The 16,300-nt window shown below is 59.8% G+C and overlaps 1 protein-coding gene across 3 annotated transcripts in view; it reads right to left on the reverse strand.

The window, feature by feature from the left end:
- Positions 1-16,300, reverse strand: part of RAI1 (retinoic acid induced 1) — a 119,282-nt gene that overhangs the window by 5,861 nt on the left and 97,121 nt on the right. For 2 of the 3 annotated variants that reach the window (XM_033090321.1, XM_033090323.1), the window contains 2 exons: positions 6,341-11,861; positions 2,023-2,116 (listed from right to left, as the gene is read on the reverse strand). In XM_033090321.1, coding sequence (XP_032946212.1) covers positions 2,023-2,116; positions 6,341-11,845 — 5,599 coding nt within the window. In that variant the 5' untranslated portion in view covers positions 11,846-11,861. Of the gene's footprint in view, positions 1-2,022; positions 2,117-6,340; positions 11,862-12,441; positions 12,593-16,300 lie in introns of all 3 variants that reach the window. The other variant, XM_033090322.1, reaches the window with a different exon arrangement.

Genomic DNA, 16,300 nt, shown 5'->3' on the forward strand with positions numbered 1-16,300 from the left:
AGGACTTCCAGAACTGCTTCAGAAAGTGGCCAGAATGATGGGATAAGTGTGTTCTAAGCAAGGGGGGTATTTTGAGGGGGATTAATGGCATGTGTCTTTTACTGTAATAATTTTTTTTATTTGAACATTCACAGTATTGTTTGCTCACACCTTGTACACGATCAGCATCTTGCCTTAGACCTGCCCGCACAAGGACATCAGGCTGGACACCGCCTTTCCCTCATCTATCACACCAAGGCCTGTGCGTTCTGTGCCAATGAGTCTCTGGGACCCAGACTCTACCTGCACCCGGCAACCCCCCTGCCAGTGTCCATCAGCTCTTTCTCACATATAGTTCTGATCGTGTCCATGTCTCATCTTCTCAGCCTCCAGGCCTCCTTCCTGTCATAATCCCCAGGGTCTGCAGAGATCCCTTTTATATGGGACTCTTTTTAAGACTTTATTTGAAACAAAAGTTCTGTTGCTCCAAGCCTGGTAGATACATCCCACCATTAACCAGCTGCTGGCCACCTCCCCTGACCTTTGTAGGCCTGGCTCAGATGTTGCCTCCTCCTAGAAGTCCTCCTGGATTCTCTCCGTGTCTGGTCTCCATAACTGGGCAAAAATCATGTTTTTCCTGTCGGTCCCAATCAAATGTGAGTCCCTCAAAGGACTGGACAGTACTGGGGTAGGAGACAGAGCATGGGATATGGAGCAAGAAAGACAGGGAGTCACGCCCTGGTTCTGTCCATGCCGTGCTGTGTGGCCATGGGTATGGCAGCCTGTCATAAAGATGCACCTGGAGATAGTGCAGGGGCCTGATACCGGTCCTGGCACAGAGTGGGTGCTACATGAATCACTGGAGAAGGGATGCAACTTGTGGTAGCTATTACTGGGAGTAAGGCCATGTGTCGCAGTGGAGTTCATGTTAAAATCTGGTTCACACTGCTCAGAGTGGAAGGGTGGAGCCAGTGAGAAGCCCAAGTCCCTGTTCCAATAGCTCCCTCCCTGCAGGGTGCTAGCGCCTCAGCCCTCGCCAAGGAACTGTCATCACTCTGTGTGCACACCTGGGGGTGGCTTGGTTGGGGCTGATGCTGGCCTTGAGCCAAGCGGGGCCAGCGGGGCACAGGGAGGGGCCTCTGCCCTGAGCAGAGCCAGCAGGCATTCAGGTGGGAAGGAGGGGCAGCTGGTCCCCAGGCAGTGGGAGCGTCTTCCATGAGGCAGGGTCATAACTTCACCCACGTTCCAGGCCAGAGTGGGAGGGTAAGGAGAGCTGGGGGAGGGGGGAAGACAGAGGTCACGGGGGCTGGCCCCAAAATAGGACTTAAGCTGCACTTGATGGGCTGAGTTCATTATTTCACTCCCTGCTCCGAACAGCTCAGGAAAAGGAGAGATTATTATAATCTTCCTTTTTATAGAGGGGGAAACCAAGTGCAGAGACATCAGTGGACTTGCCAAGTCCACATATGAAGAAGGCCACCAGAGTTTGAATCTAGGCCAAAGCTGCCTCTAAGCCCCCCTAAAACACTGTCTTCCTAATGACTAAAATTCCACCATTAATAATATCTTTCCTTGGATGAAATGAGGTATGTGTCTGAGTCTTGGTTAAAACCTTTTACAACTGTTCCCTGCAGCCAGTAGATGATTTGGCCTCAGTTTTAGAACCTCATCTCCTCCCATCTCCTTTGGTTTTTGTTGTTGAAGTATATTCTTTCCCTTTTTCTTTCCCCAGTAAACTCCTATTCAGTCTTCAAAGCCCCAGCCCCAGTACCCCTTCCTCTCTGAGACCTGAAATCCTCCCCAGCCCTTGGCAATGACAGCTTTTCAAACAGCTCTCCATCTTGTAATTTACGTCTCTGGGCATTCCTCAAGCAGGTGGTTGGGGACTGACTTATCTCCAGGTTCCTAGCATTGCCCAGCACAGAGCGAAAGAATTGCCAGGGCTGGAGAGGAATGACAGAGGGCTCCAATGAGGCTGGGTCCGAGGAGCTGTGCTCAGGATTCCCCTGGAGGACCTTCGTGTCCCCTCGGGCTGGCTCTTACCCGAATCGCTGGCACACGGGTAATGGTAGGTGTGGACACATCCCTTATGGCAGCACCCAATGGTGGCCCCGGCTTCTTGGCAGCTGGAACAAGTCTGGTAAGGAGAGAGGGAAGACAGGTGAGACTGCCTCTGAGGGGCCGGGCAGGTGGGCTTTACAGATAGCACCCCCACCACGGTCCCCACCTCTTTCCCATAAAAACGGTCCTTAAATATCAGTTGGAAAGAGGCTCAGCTTGTGTGCAAATTCCCACAGGGTTGATTCTGTGGCAGCCCCTGGGCTGCTGCCTTGATGGAGGGGACCCTCTTGAAGGGGGATGGCTACTTATAGGTAAACGTATGGGCCCTGGCTTCACACACACCTGGGTTCAAATCCTGGCTCTGCATTGCATGACCTCAGCAGAGCCTCGGCTGCACACTGGGATGGCGCCTTCCTTCCAGGAGGGCCGTGAATAGTAAATGAGATTTTGTGTGCCCAATGGACGAGAGCTCCTGCCGCCAGTCACCAGTATGACCACGGCTGCGAGCCGGTATTGTGGTGCTTCTGCATGTACGTGTCCTCACCCACTGACTCCTCCCAATGACCCTCAAGGTAGGCAACTTTCATGACCCCACTTCACAGATGGTATAACTGAGGCTCCCACTCCAGGCAAGAGCGAAAGCAGTAAGCATGGTTTCCTACCCTTTCTTGCAGAACAAGCACCGAACCCAGAAGCCGCTGGGCGATCTGAGGACGGGCCATTCACCCTCCTAGGGCCAGCAAGGAGATGGCAGAGCCAATCCTGAGATGCTGAGTTAACGTAAATCTTATGCCATCCAGCATGGTGGCCGGCCCACTCTGGGTCTCGAAAGTGTGGTCTGCTGAGCTTGGCGGCTGCCCCGTGCCTGCCCCAGCTGCTTGGAGGGGGAAGTGGCCAGGACAGTATGACAAGGCCCTTGGAAGAGGGAAGCACAACCCGAGGCCTAGAGACGGACAGGTTGGGCCTCAAATCATGGAGACTCGACCATAGCCCTCACTGTAGGGGTGGGGGAGTGAGGTGCAGGAGGGAAGTAGAGAAGGTGGCAGGCCCATGCCCAGATGCTAAGCCACCGTAACAACTAACAACAGCTTACGATATGCCAGGCATGCTTGGAAGCAACCTCCTCATAATGACCTTCTGACATTGGTATTATAGTTATTTTACCCGGGTTTCCAATGAGAGCTCAGAGAGGCTGAGTGACTTGCCTGAGGACAGACAGCTCCTGAGTATCTGGGTTCGGCTTTGAGCCCAGCAGCCCAGCTGGGGCACAGGCTGGCAAAGACTATCCCATACTGCTCAGAGCAGGGTTGGGCTCTGTTCGAGGCCCAAGCCTGAGGGACACCCACCCCAGCAGCTGGGACAGGCTGGGGACGAGGAAGTCCTCCTACCTTTCCTAGGCCTCGTCTGAGAAATGCCTGGGATGTTCCCTCTGTCACCAAACAGGGGGTGAGAGTGGGGCGGTGCACGGTGAGGGCTGGGGTACTTCCTGGAACATCAGGTTTTCACACGATGCCTCTGGACAGGCAGGTGCCTTGTGGTCAGGGCTGAGACCCACTGGGGCTCTGGAGCCCCACGTCCCCATTCCTGGCCCGAAAAGGGGAGAGGAAGGAGTGGAGGCCCTCCATCAGGCCCAGACCCACCCTCAAGCGGCCCCCGAGTGTTTGGATGGTTAAAGGGTCACAGCCAGAGGGACCCTTCTGGCGAATGGCCTCACCTGCATTGAGTTCCCCTCACAACCCTTGTGGCAGATGTTTTAGGTGTGAAGAAATGGAGGTACAGAGAGACAGACGCCTCAGGCCCTTCTGATCCCAGCACTCCTGCTCTGACTAAGAAGGCATATGGCTTGTGAACCTTCCGAAGGATCCCAGGCTAGGAGGGGCCGAAACTGGGGCGTCGGCAGATGCTACCAGCCTAACATGGCCGCCACAGCCAAACGCCCGCGTCCACGGCCAGGTCTCACTTGGAGGGGAGACGGGGTCCACAGCAGTTCTGCGTGAGGGCTCAGCTCTGGGCAGACTGGGAAACACGTCCCAGGAGGTGGGCATGGCATGGCTCAGAACAGCAGGTTGTGTGTGGGGTTCCCAGGAGGAGACATAGAAGGAAAAGGGGTGTCCCTGGGGGCCTGCAGTTCTGTTCCTCAAGAGAGCAGACGTGAGGCTAATGTGCCAACAGGCCTTTCGGGATGGGGGCTGGGAACTTGGCTGCGCTTGGGGAGGAGACCATCTGTATGGCCCCAAAACTCTGCTAAGGGGGTTCAGCATTCGGAAGCTCAGAGGACAGTGACTTGCCTGGGGTCACAGAACCCACCCTTAGCAGAACTGGGATTTGAAGCGAGCGTGCTGCCCCTAAGCTGCTGAGGTACGAGGGGCCTTGGCAGGGATGGACGGCCCTAGAAGGCTTGGGCTGGCGGAGGGAAGGGGGCCAAATGGTGACCCTAGGAAGCCTGGACCCTGCCCGTTTCTCCCGGGTGTTCTGTGGACATGGCCTGCTCGTCCAGTGGCTGCTTTAACAGCCCCACTGAACACACCCGGGCAAGGCCCAGGGCCACCCGTCTGGCAGGGAGGCCCTTCAGGCTGTGCCTGAGTTTCCTTGTGTGCAGCAGGGAGACGCCGTTGGTGGGGTATGCGTGTCAGGGGAGCAAGGGCTCACTGACAGCCAGGCCAGCACACAAAGCCAAGGACCAGTGTGGTAGCTTTCAGGAGCCAGGCTGTAACAGTGGGAGAGGGGCTGGGGGTCGGAGGATTAGTGTCAGTTTTCAGGGTGGCGGGGAAGGAGCTGGTGACCAGAGTGGAAAACAGCAGGAAGGAGGAAAATGATTGAGAAGGGAAGAAGGGAGCACGGCAAGGCCTGTAGGCTGCGGTCTGAAGGCTGCGGGCTGGAGGGGGCTCAGGGAAGTGGCAGATGTACCGAGGTGACGGGCTTCCTTACTCAAGCAGGAGGCCAGCGGGCAAGATGTCTGGGCATGAGGAGGTCTCTGAGTGTTCCTGGGTAGTGGCAGGTCGGTGGGGAAACAGGGAAGCATGGGAAGCATCGATGGCTGCAGCCATCTAGCTACGATGGCCCCACAGCAGACAGTCAGCTCAGGCGGGTCACAGGGGCTGGGGGCTGGGAGGTGGGAGGGGGTGGGGGTGGTAGAAAGGAAGGAGCAGGTATGCAGCAGGGGGAAGGGCCGTGGGGAGGTGGGGCCAGCAGGTGAGGGCGAGGGTCTCCCCGAGCTGGGGTGGGGGGCAGTGCTGCAGTGCCAGGGATGGTAGCTGCACAGGAGCGTGGCCCTGAGTGTGCGTGGGGGGCGGGGGGAGACAGGCACACAAGCCTCAGGGGGAATGCTGAGCCCCCACTGCCCTGTCCCAGGCATCTCCTGCTGACTCCCGCCGTAAGGGGCTTCCAAATGGCCTCCTGGCTCTTTGCTTACTCTCACACTCTCTGCACCCCTCACAAGGGAGTGTGAGCCCCATGGTAACCCAAGCGGTAGTAACACTGGGTGGTGACGTGGTCTCTGCCGCTGTCACTGGTTCTAGCCCAGGAATGTCAACAGCACTCAGGCCAGGCGTGGCTTGAACAACTTTCATGGGCACTAACTCATTTAATCTTCACGGCCCCTCTGCGCTGTGAACTAATAAGCCCACTTCAGAGATGAGGAAATGGAGGCACAGAGAGGTTAAGTCTGTGCCCAGAGTCACACAGTGAGTGAGGGGCAGCACTGGGGAGTGAACCAACAAGCCAGCCCAAGTTCTTGCTCGCAGACTTCAGTGACTAGAGCCCCTGAAGGGACATTTTAGGACCATTTGTGAGGTTCCTGGACCACCCTGCCCAACGAGGGTGTCCTGCAGAGGGGACATGTTCCAACTTTGTATTGTTTGAGGAGTTTGTCCCGTCGGCCCCCAGCTCCAACTCAGAGGTACCTGAGCTGGGGCAGCCTGCTTTTGCAGGCCACCCTGACATTCGATTCTGGGAGGCCCTTCGTCTTCTGGGGTCTCAGCATCAGCATCTCTGCTGATTACACGAGCAGGGGGGTCAGGTGGGCCGTGGGGCTGGAAGATGTCAGGTGAGTATGGCGGGCCCTGGGCTGCAGGCAGCCAGGGCCACAGTGGGACGGCCGTCTGGGACAGGGCTGAGTGAATGTGTCCCGCTCAACCTGGGGTGTGCCTCAACTCCCCCCAAACTCCACAGATATGAATCTGTCACTGTGGGCCTGTTTGGCTCAAACCACAGAGCTGCAGAGATGAGGGGGCTGCCCGATCGCCTGCCTGCCTGTCCTGCGAGACCTGAGCTTCCCAGCCCAGCTGGGCTGGCCTCTTACCATGTCCACGGCCATCTTCATGGCCTCCTGTAACCCAAAGAGCTTCCCGGCCACCAGGTAGACCCCGCCTGTCCACACGGCACAGGCCTCGTGCACCCAGTGCTCCTGGGTGTCTGCACCAGGCTCTGCTGGTGCCTCCTTGCTGCACTCGTGCTTGCGGCTCTTGTCGGCTGGGGCTACCTCCTCACCACCGTCCCCCCGACCGTCACAGCAGTAGCAGCTCTGCAGCCGCCGTGACAGGCCCCGGGCACTGGTGCGGAGTGAGCCCTGCTTGGCCGGGTCAGCTGGGCCGTCAGGCTTGGGGGGTTTTCCGATGGCGGCGGCGGCAGCTGCGCACTCAAGGCCTTTGAATGTTCTCTCCAGGGGCAGTGAGGCCTCCTCGCAGGTGCCCTCTGGCCGCACCTTCTCCTTGAGTTTTGGCTTCTTTTTGGGGAGGCAGTGTTCTGGGTAGTAGGGCCCACAGAGGTCCCCGAGGTCCTTGAAGTTGGCTGGGTTTTGGCAGAGGCAGCAAACAAGGCAAGCGGTACTTAGGGCCTTGGAAACCACGGGCCCCAGATGCATGGTGGTGGAGAGGGGCAGAGAGGGGCGCGGCTGTAGGACGGAGCCTCCAGGGAGCGTGGCCAGGGGGGCCCCGGCCGCATCTAGGGAGGACGAGGAAGAGGAAGAGGAGGCCGAGGACGGAGGTTTTCTGTGGGGCTTGGGCTCCTCCCCAGGACAGTTGACAACAGTGCAGACAGTGGTGAACGCATCTCGCTTCTCAACCCGCACGAAGGGCGAGAAGGCCGGGGTGCGGCTGTCTGCCCGCAGGCGCTTGCACGAGGAAATGTACTTGAGGCGGATTTCAGGTTCTGCGGGATCCAGGGGCAGCAGCTGCTGCTGCCGCCTCCGCTTGGCACGCCCCTTACAGGGCGAGGAGGTGGTGCTCTTGGCCCGGCCCCGAGTGAGACGCTTTCGCTTGGAATAGCTGCTATAGTTGGCATGGCCTGGCTGCTTCTGCGCCCTCATTTGGGGCTGGCAAGGCCGGCCCTCGGGGGACTGGGAGGCCAGGCCCAGCTCCTCCATCTTTGGCTTCTTGCCTCCTCCACCAGAGCTGTCCTCACTGCCACCTTGCGTGCCATTGGCCCTGTCTTGGGGAGTCAGGAGCAGAGCAGGGCCTAGATGGGGCCGCTTCTCCAGGGGGCCTTTGGGGAGTCCCAGGGCTCCAGCCCTGCCTTTCCGGCTTCTCTTTTTAGGTGCCAGGGCAGCCCCCCCAGGCGGCAGGGCCTCCGGGGACACGAAGGCCTCGGTTTTGAAACAGTCAGTCGAGGACAGTTTCTTACTGTTCACGAGTTTGCCTTTTAAGGATCTGTTGGCCGTATTTCTGCACACCGGGTCGGACCCCGAAGCTGCTGGGAGCTTCTGCCCAGTGCCCACGTTTAAAAGACCTTCTTCTGCCCCCACCGGGCTGCCCCCGGCACTCTTGAGCCCACGGTCCTTCTCAGAGAGGGACGGGCTCAGAGGGTTTCCGGGAGGGGTCCCTGGCGCTTTACACGCGAACTTCTTCAGGCTGGGTGAGGTGATCTTCTGCACGATGGCCTCCAGCTTCAGACCCCGGCCCTTCCGGGGTGGCAGCACCTTGGTCTTCATGGCCCCCTGGAAGGCCGCCCTCGAGGCCAGCTTGAGGCAGGCGTCAGGGGCCTCTGGGGGCAGGGGCTTCTCGGTGGGTTCACTATTGCCCTTGGTGGGCTTGGCTTTCTTGGGAGAAGACATCCTCTTAAAGAGGGTTGGGGAGCCCTCGGCCCTCTCCTCCTTCATGTGCCCCCCACTGCCGCTGGCACTGCTGCTCCGTAAAACCAAGTTCCGCTTCTTGGTGGGGACTGGCGCCATGAAGGCCGACTTCCTTTTGAGTGCGTGGAGGGGCCGATCAGAGAGCTTGCTGCCCGCACTGGGCTTGGGGACCCTTGCCCGCTGGCTGGCCCTGCCCTCCTTCTGGGGGCTGCAGGAGACCTTGAATGTGGTGGGCAGATGGTTGTTGACAAGGAGCTTCTTGGCGGTGCGGCAGTTGGGGACTCGGCTTTCCGAGGGCCGCCGCCGCTTGCAGTGGAAGACCTCCTGGGTTTTGGTGCGGGACCGAAGGATCATGGAACGCTGGTCTCTGCCTGGGGTGCCAGGCGAGTCTGTCTCCTTCGTCTTGGAGCCCATGGGGCTGCTGTCAGAGGCCACGGGCAGGGCAGCTGGGTTACTGGGGCTAGATGCCGCTTTGGGGGAGGGTTTCCCCACCCGCTTGCCCGACTTGAAGGCGGCTCGCTGCTTGCCCCCCAGTTTGTCTGGGGGGGCAGGAGTGGTGGTCAGTCCTGGGGGCCCGGGTGTGCGGGGCTCGCTCAATGCCGTGAAGGAGCGAGTGCACATCCTGGGGAGCCCTTCTGAGGCCCCCCGGCCTGGGGCCCCTGCCCCTTCCATCTGTCCCTGCGGGGGCCCTGTGCAGGATTCAGGGAGCAGGAGGTCTTTGGGCAGAGCTGGTGCCCTGCAAGGGGAGTCCTCAGCCTCAGGAAGCCCCCGGTGCACCCGCCGGCTCCGTAAACTTTTGCCACGTGGCACAGGCTCTTTCTTAGCAATGGGTGCCTCGGGCACAGCAGGCTTATTTGGCTTCTGGGCCAAGGCGGCATCTGGGGTCAGGGTGGTAGGGTCCCCCGGAGCCAGTGCCCCATCAGGCCCTTCTTCCCCAGGCTTCATGTGGGATAGGGAGGACTCAAACCAGCTCTGAACCTTTGACTCGGCACCCACAGTGGGGCCCAGAAAGATGACCGACTCCCCGGACAGGTGGCACGGGGAGCCCCAGCCGGCCTTGGGGTCCAGCACCTCTACCTCCTCCTCCTTGGTGCACATCAGGGGGGCCTTCGGAGACAGCGGGTCCTGCATGCTGGGCCTCTGTTCAGGGCTGCCCAGGAGCTCGCACAGGGACGAGTATTCCTCCTCGGCCTCCAGGTCCTCCTTCCTGCTGGTGGGTGGCAGTAGCGGGAGGTCCCCAAAGTCGGAGGCGGAACAGCAGTGCCGGCTGTCCTCCAGCCACCGGTCAGCCTTGCCCACCTCGGGGCACTGCAGCAGCCCGCCTGCCTCCTCCTTCACCCTGTCTGCTTCCTCCTGCTCCGCGTCCCGGGGCACAGCGGCCTTCTCCCCAGGGGGCTCCTCCTCCTGGAAGCCCAGGCAGGCTGGAGCCTCGTGGGAGCTCTCCTTGCCAATGCTGTCCGGGGCCTTCCCACTCTGCTCCAGGCCCTTGGTGAGCTCGCTGGGGTGCAGCCCCCACCGGGGACAAGCATCCCCCAGGTTTTCCTCGGGCCAGGCAAAGGGGTTGGCACTGTCTGCTGAGCTGGCGGTGGTTGTGTCCGGGAAGCAGTCAAAAGCTGCTGCGGTGGGGTCTGAAGTGGCAGCCCCGAGTGTGGGCTTGGTGCCAAAGCAGAGGGGGCCAGCTGTCTTCTTGGGATCAGGGGTGACGAAGCCCACAGAAGGGTCTTCAAACAGCCCCGGGCTGAAGTCCTTGGTGTTGCCACCCTTGTCCAGCTGTAAGGACTCGGGCAGGGCCTCTGGCTCCCCTGGCCGTGGCCACACGTTCTTGGCCACGGAGTCCAGGCAGGCGCTGTGGTTCTCCAGCGCGAAGGGCGGCTTGCTGGCATCCTTGGCCAGGCCGGGCGCCTCGGTCCAGGCCTTGTCGGCCTTCTCACCGATGGCCTCCTGCAGTCCCAGGATTTCCGAGGCCAGGTCCTCCTGCGCCAGGGCACTGAGCAGCAGCCGCGGGCAGTCCCGCTCGCCCGCCACAAACTTGGAGAAGCTGTCGAGCGGCAGGCTGCTGTGCAGGCTCTGGAAGGAGTCGTCAGACTTGGTGGACATGTCATCAGGAGAGGTCACGGAACAGGTGGACACGGACTCGGGTTTGGCCTTGGAGGTGCTGTGGACTCTGGCGGGGCTTCCGCGGGCCTGGCTGCAGTACAGGAAGCTGCGCTCTAGCGGGTCCTCCGAGCCGCTCAGGTAGTCGGCCTCGGGCGGCTCGGCGTGGCTGGACTGCGGCGTGCTGCTCAGCGGCTCTGACAGCGGCGTGCCCGCCTGCTCGGCTGAGTAGCCGCTGCCCTCGGGGCTGCAGTGCTGGCTTTTGTGCTGTTCCGGGGTCCTGGATACCAGGTTCTTGACACCCTTCTTCTGTGGCACAGCAGCCTTGGAGAGGAGCAGCTGCTGGACCGTGTTGGAGATGTTCTCCACCTGCGAGGTCAGGGCCGTGAGGCTCTGCAGGCTGAGGTCCGACAGCAGGTTCTCAGGGAGCTTCTCCTTCTGCAGTGGCTTGCAGTTGCCAGCCTGGGTGTCCACAGAGCTGGTGGCGTCCGTTGGGGAGGGGTTGAGCAGGGGCATGAAGTGGCTGTGGTCGGTGATGCCTGCAGGGAAAGCCCCGGTGCTGAGTGGCTGCTGGCTGTAGGGAAAGCTCTCCAGGTTTGGCATCAGCGGCGACGGGGTAGAGCTGTAGGAAGGTGAGCGGCCCACGGAGCGTGCAGGCGAGTGGCTGGAGCTGGGGCTGAAGGTCTGGTAGTACTGCTCTGGGGTCCTGACGGCCGAGTCTGGCTGGCAGTAGCCTGGGCCTTGCTGCCCATAGTGTTGGTACTTGGCGAGGTTTTGGTAATGGAGGGTTTCCTGGGCATGGTGCCGGCTCTGAAGAGCTTGCTGCTGCTGCTTCTGCTGGTCATAGCTGAGGCGGCTCGGCTGATAGGCATGAAGATTCTGGACTCGCTGGCCCGGGGCCAGGCTGGCGCTGGCACTCAGTGGCCTGTCGTGGGGCTGGGCAGACGGTGCTGTGCAACTCTTATAGGAGTGGGCCGCCTGCCCGCTACCCTGGCCTGTAGAGTAGGTGGAGGAGGTGGGGAAGGACTGAGAGTGCTGGGGAAAGTGGCTGCCCTGGGGAAAGGGCAGAGGCGAGGCAATGTCATTCTGCAGTTTCTGCCTCTGGAGCTTGGGGTAGGCCAAGGGCTGCTGGGGCTGCGGCAGCTGGGGCTGCACGTGCAGGGAGTGAGTCCGGAAGGGCAGCTGGGCACCCTGCTCCGGGTACTGCCTTCCTGGGGGCACTGCTGTCTTTTTCATCAAGTTCTCATCATATTTGCCCACCCCCCCTGACAGGGGCTGTGGCTGGGGGGGTGGCGGCTGAGGGGCCCCCCAGGATTGCAGGCTCTCCTCGCCGGAGTATCGGCCTGGGTAAGGGCTGCTGTCCTGGACGCCGTAGCCAGAGAACGCCGGCCTCCCCTGCAGGGCCTGCTGCGAGGGCAGCCCTTTGCTCCCGCGCCCAGTGCTGGCGGGCGTGCTGGCGCTGCCCTCGTAGCCCGCGTACGGCTGTGGGTTATAATAGTCCTTGGCCAGCAGCCTCTGCCGGTCACAGCTCAGCCCGGCCTGGCTTGGCTGCCTGTAATTCTCCAGGCGTGATGTCTCCTGTGAGGTCTGCTGGTAGTTCTGTTGTTTGCCATGGAAACCACACCTTTCTCGAAAAGACTGCATGACTCGGGCTGGTTATCTGTGAAAACAGAAGGGGAGAAGGAGCAGGCACGGGGAGGGGAGGGAAGGACAGGCATGGAAGGGGGCAGAGGGAGAGAAATTCAAATGGGCCAGTTCCTTTCACCTCAGAAAGCCTGCCTCCCACCCCTCTCCCTGCCCTGCCCTCTCCCTGAAGCTCTTAATAGTCCCCCCTTTGCCTGAGCCTCCCCACCAGCTGTGCACATATTGACACCTTCTGTGTCAGGGAGGTGTGCTCTGTAATTCCTGCCGACATGGCCTGCAGCTGAGCCTTGCCAAGGATGGCTGCCTCGGAGGGAGAGAGGGAAGGAGGTGTAAACCGGTTGCCCTGAACTGCCCTCCCACCCTCCACGTGGTTGGTTCCCCCTCCCTCCCCCATCCCACCACTCCCAGCCCTTCCCCGACAGCTCAAAATCATTTAGCAGAGTAATTCCCGCTCCCAGGTCCCCTGGGGCCACTGGATCCTGTAATCTAGTCCCCGCTAGATAGTGTTCAAGCGTGACCCGGCGGGGAACAACTAGGGGAAACAGGAAGCTTTGCCCCTGTCCCAGGGCCTGCAGCGCACGCAGACACACACACACCTCCTCTATCACTGCGGTGCCATCTGGAATCTCTCCGTTCCTTCTAGCAGACGTCTGATTAGGGGCCTCTGAACCACTGGAGACATAAAACATCCCTTCTCTGACTCCCCGGAACGCAGGACGGTGGCACCTGCCTCCTGTTTTTGATATCCTAGATGCGCAAACAGATTACGTGGCCACAGTGAGGGAGCGTGTGGTAATGGGGGACAGAGCTGCAGGCCCCTCCTGTGTGCAGCAGCCCAGGCCGCCTGGCTGGCCCCTTTGGCCTCTGCAGGGTCAGGACCAGGGCACATCAGGCTCAGAGCCCATCTGTTTATGATTTTAGGGGCTGGGGCTCCGACAGGGTCTAACCTACCCCAAAGCAGGGTCCTGGGTCAGGACATGACCAAGAGGTGGGGAGTGTGGACTCACAAAACAGGCAGGCCGTTCAAGTCCAGGCTATAGGTTCTCTCAACTGACTGGGGGCACAGTCACCCCAGAAGATCCTCCATGGAGAGGAGGAGGAGCAAAGTACGCTCCAGGCTGGGGAGATCAAGGGGGCTCAGGATTTACCCACAAGTACACCAGCTGGGGTTGGAAGAAGGTGGCTCCTTAGCCTGCCGGTCTCAGGCCCCCTCAGGAATCCCAGGGAACAGGGATTTCCCAGTTCCCATTCCCAATGGTGGGAGGAAGGGGTGGTTTGCCTACAAGATTCCAGGGTTATAAGGAGGCACAGGGAAGAGAGAGAGGCATGCAGATGTGAGAAGGGGAGAGAGACAGGATGATGTGGAGAGGGGGAGGGGAGGGGCTGCCCCCAAGAGGTCCAACTCACCCCTCTTCTTCACCCGATTCCCACCTAGATACCTTCCTCAGTGTTGAAGGCTGACCAGGGAGGGGGAAAGAGGAGGGGCTCCAGCTAGCTGAGCAGGGTGGGCCCAGGGCAGCCAGACAGCCCCCAGGAGCCCACCATCCTGGCCCTGACTCAGGGATGGAGGTGCCATGGCTGCAGAGCAGGGACCAACATCCCACAAGGCCACCTGCTGCCCATGGGCCCCCGTCAAAGCAAGCAGGCTCCATGCCGACCACGGCCTTCCCTCCCACCTCTCCTTGGGTTTATCTCAGGCATCCCCAACAAGGAGAAAATTGCCCGCCCTTCTGACCCACTTCAATCCCATCCCTGGCAGCTTGGATCAAACGTTACAGGAGGTGCCTGCTGCTACACGCCAGCCCAGAGGAGCTGGAGACAGCTCTGGGCCCCCAGCCAGGTTGACAGCTCTGCGTCTCCTGACCCAACCTCCACAGAGAAGGCACAAGGAAGGGTGCCGGCCAGACCACTACAGGTCTGCCCTGGCGGGTGGCCCCATTCTACCCCAGGCAGGCAGAGGCCACCCCTGTGCTCTACCCTCCACCCCCAGTGTTGTGTTTATGAGCCTGGAATGCGCAAACCCAGGCCCGATCTGAAGGCTGCGCTTGCCTCATATATCTGCACAAATTACATTTCGGCTTTTATTAGTCCCAGATCGCTCTCATTTCCTGCTGAGTGTCCTGTGGATATCATTAACATTTCTACAGCTTTTATTTTTTTCACATTCTCCAAAACGCATTACCCAGAAACATTATTTAAAACGAGAAAGTGCTATGACCAGTGTCCGCCCCCCCCTTTAATCAGTCCAGCTGCTGCGTCTTTTAATTTAGCCGAGCTGTATTGCAGGCGGGTTTCCCAATACACATGAGCAGCTGGATGTGGTGAAAGCATCTATCTCTAAGAAAAGACAGTTCAATTAGAATACGAAAAGCCCAGCACCTGATGGAGAATGCAGGCAAAAATGCTCACCCCAACACCACCCTCCAACCCCAGGCGAAGGGAGGAGGCGAGGGATGCGGAAACAAAGGCATGGCCTCAGAGACGCCTCTCAGAGCCCAGGAGGTCCCACCAAGCTCTGCCAGGAGAAAATGGGGCTCTGCGTCTTTAAGAGCTGCCTCAGGCCTGCGAAGGGCTCTGTTGTTATTAATTATTATGATTACTTTTCAAGAACACTAGCAAAGGACAAGGAGGGGGAAAGGGGCAGGCAGAGGGGGTGGGGTGGGCAGCATCAACAGTGCGGGGGCAGAAAGGCACCCTTGGCAGAAAAATGGTGACCTTTGAACTTGGGAGGGGAGGAGGGGCAAACTGAGAGCTTGGCCTCTGTGGGTTCAGCTGGAGGGAGAGGGGTGGGGTCAGGGGAGGGCACCCCCTAACAGCCCCCCGGGGCTCCTCTGACCCAGCCCAGCCTCGCCATCCCTGCTTCCCCACCTGCCTCTCCCAGATACTTGGTCAAGGCCTTACCTCAAGTTCTTGCCCAAGTGGGACGGAGGGAGGGCGGGACGGAGGGAGGAAGCGACTCCTGAGTGTCCTCTAAGCACTAGATGCATTAGCACTCCTTGGACAATTCCTAGAAGTTGGTCCTCCCAGGCCAGGCTCAGGGAGAGAGACATGCCCTGGAGCTGGTTCAGGGCCCCAGGCCGTGCACCCAAGGCCCCAGGCCTTCCCCTCGCACAGCTAAGGGTCTCTGCTCCCCCAGACATTTACACAGCCATGCATTGCACGGGAAGTAGAATGGAGGCATGAAGAAGACCCAACCCCCACCGCAATGCAAGGCCAGCAGGTGAACCTGGGGGCAGCAATTCTTTCAGGCGAAGGAACGCCTCAGCCCTCTCCCTTCCCCTCAGAGGTGCTATGGAGCAAAAGGGGGCCCCATGGCTCTAAGTACCTACGCTGCACAGGTGTGCTCAGTGAACGCTGACTGTTCTGCCCTTTTACAGAAAAGGGTGAAATTGAGCGAGGCAAGAGCACTGCGTACGAGCTCCCCCCGCCAGGAAAGCTCCTTTCACTGGACAACTACAGCAGGGGCAGTGACCAGACTAAGGTAGACCACCGCTCACCAGGACCCCACACCAAGAATCCCCGTTTTAGAGGGAACATCTTGGGGCATGACAAACAGCAAAAAGGTACTTTGAGGAGGCAATGGGAGTGCTGGCAGCTCCCATTTCCCAGGTACCCTGACGCCAGGTCAGGCCCCCCCTTTTACTCAGGGAGTCTGACCCACCTTAGGGAGGGCCACTCATGGGCAGTGCTGGTTACTGGCCACCTGCTGTCACCATGGCAGCCTCACAGAGAGGTCCCTGGGCCCACAGCCTCTCCAGTCCCCAGGGTCAGTCCCTGGTGAAGTAAAGGGGTGTACTGCGAGCCGTAGCTGCCGCAGCTCCCACAAAGGGTGCTGCTGGGGCCCGGCCTGGAGATTGTGGCTGGAAGTCTTTGCTGAGACACAGCTGGTGGTGGAAGACAGGTAGGGGGCTAGGGAGATGGAGAGGGGGAGACAGAGAAACAGAGGCAGAGAGAGGAAAAGAGGGAGACGACCAGAGGGGGGAGAGGGACGGAGGGAGAGAGAGAAGGAAGCATCCTGCTCTCCTGCAGCTGCTCTGGCCGCTGGTTCCATCCCACCCACTTACCCAAGGTTGTTTTATGACCCGGTTTCCTGATTTGTAGCTGCAGGGAAAATTTTTAAAAAACCCAACCCACTCAAGGTCTGGGACCAGGAAAGGGAAAGTCACCTGAGTCAGGAGGCTGGGGGTGGGGGTGTAGCCACCTCAGGCCTCCCCACCTGTGAGAGACGATGACTACTAAATATGAGACCTCCACGAAACCTACAGATCATTAGCCAGACTTACTGCTGTCCTGCCTGTGGGGTCTATTTTGAATCCTAAGGGCCTGGCTTGAATGGAGGAAGGGAGGTGCTTCCAAGGAATCCACGAGACAAACAGCCCAGTGCCCACAGGTAGAATCCTTGGGCCAGGGGCCAGTGAAGAAGCAGGGACCTGAGCCAGCTGGGAGAGCCCTGCT

The sequence above is a fragment of the Rhinolophus ferrumequinum genome, chromosome 21, assembly GCF_004115265.2.
Source record: "Rhinolophus ferrumequinum isolate MPI-CBG mRhiFer1 chromosome 21, mRhiFer1_v1.p, whole genome shotgun sequence".
NCBI classification, from domain to species: domain Eukaryota; kingdom Metazoa; phylum Chordata; class Mammalia; order Chiroptera; family Rhinolophidae; genus Rhinolophus; species Rhinolophus ferrumequinum.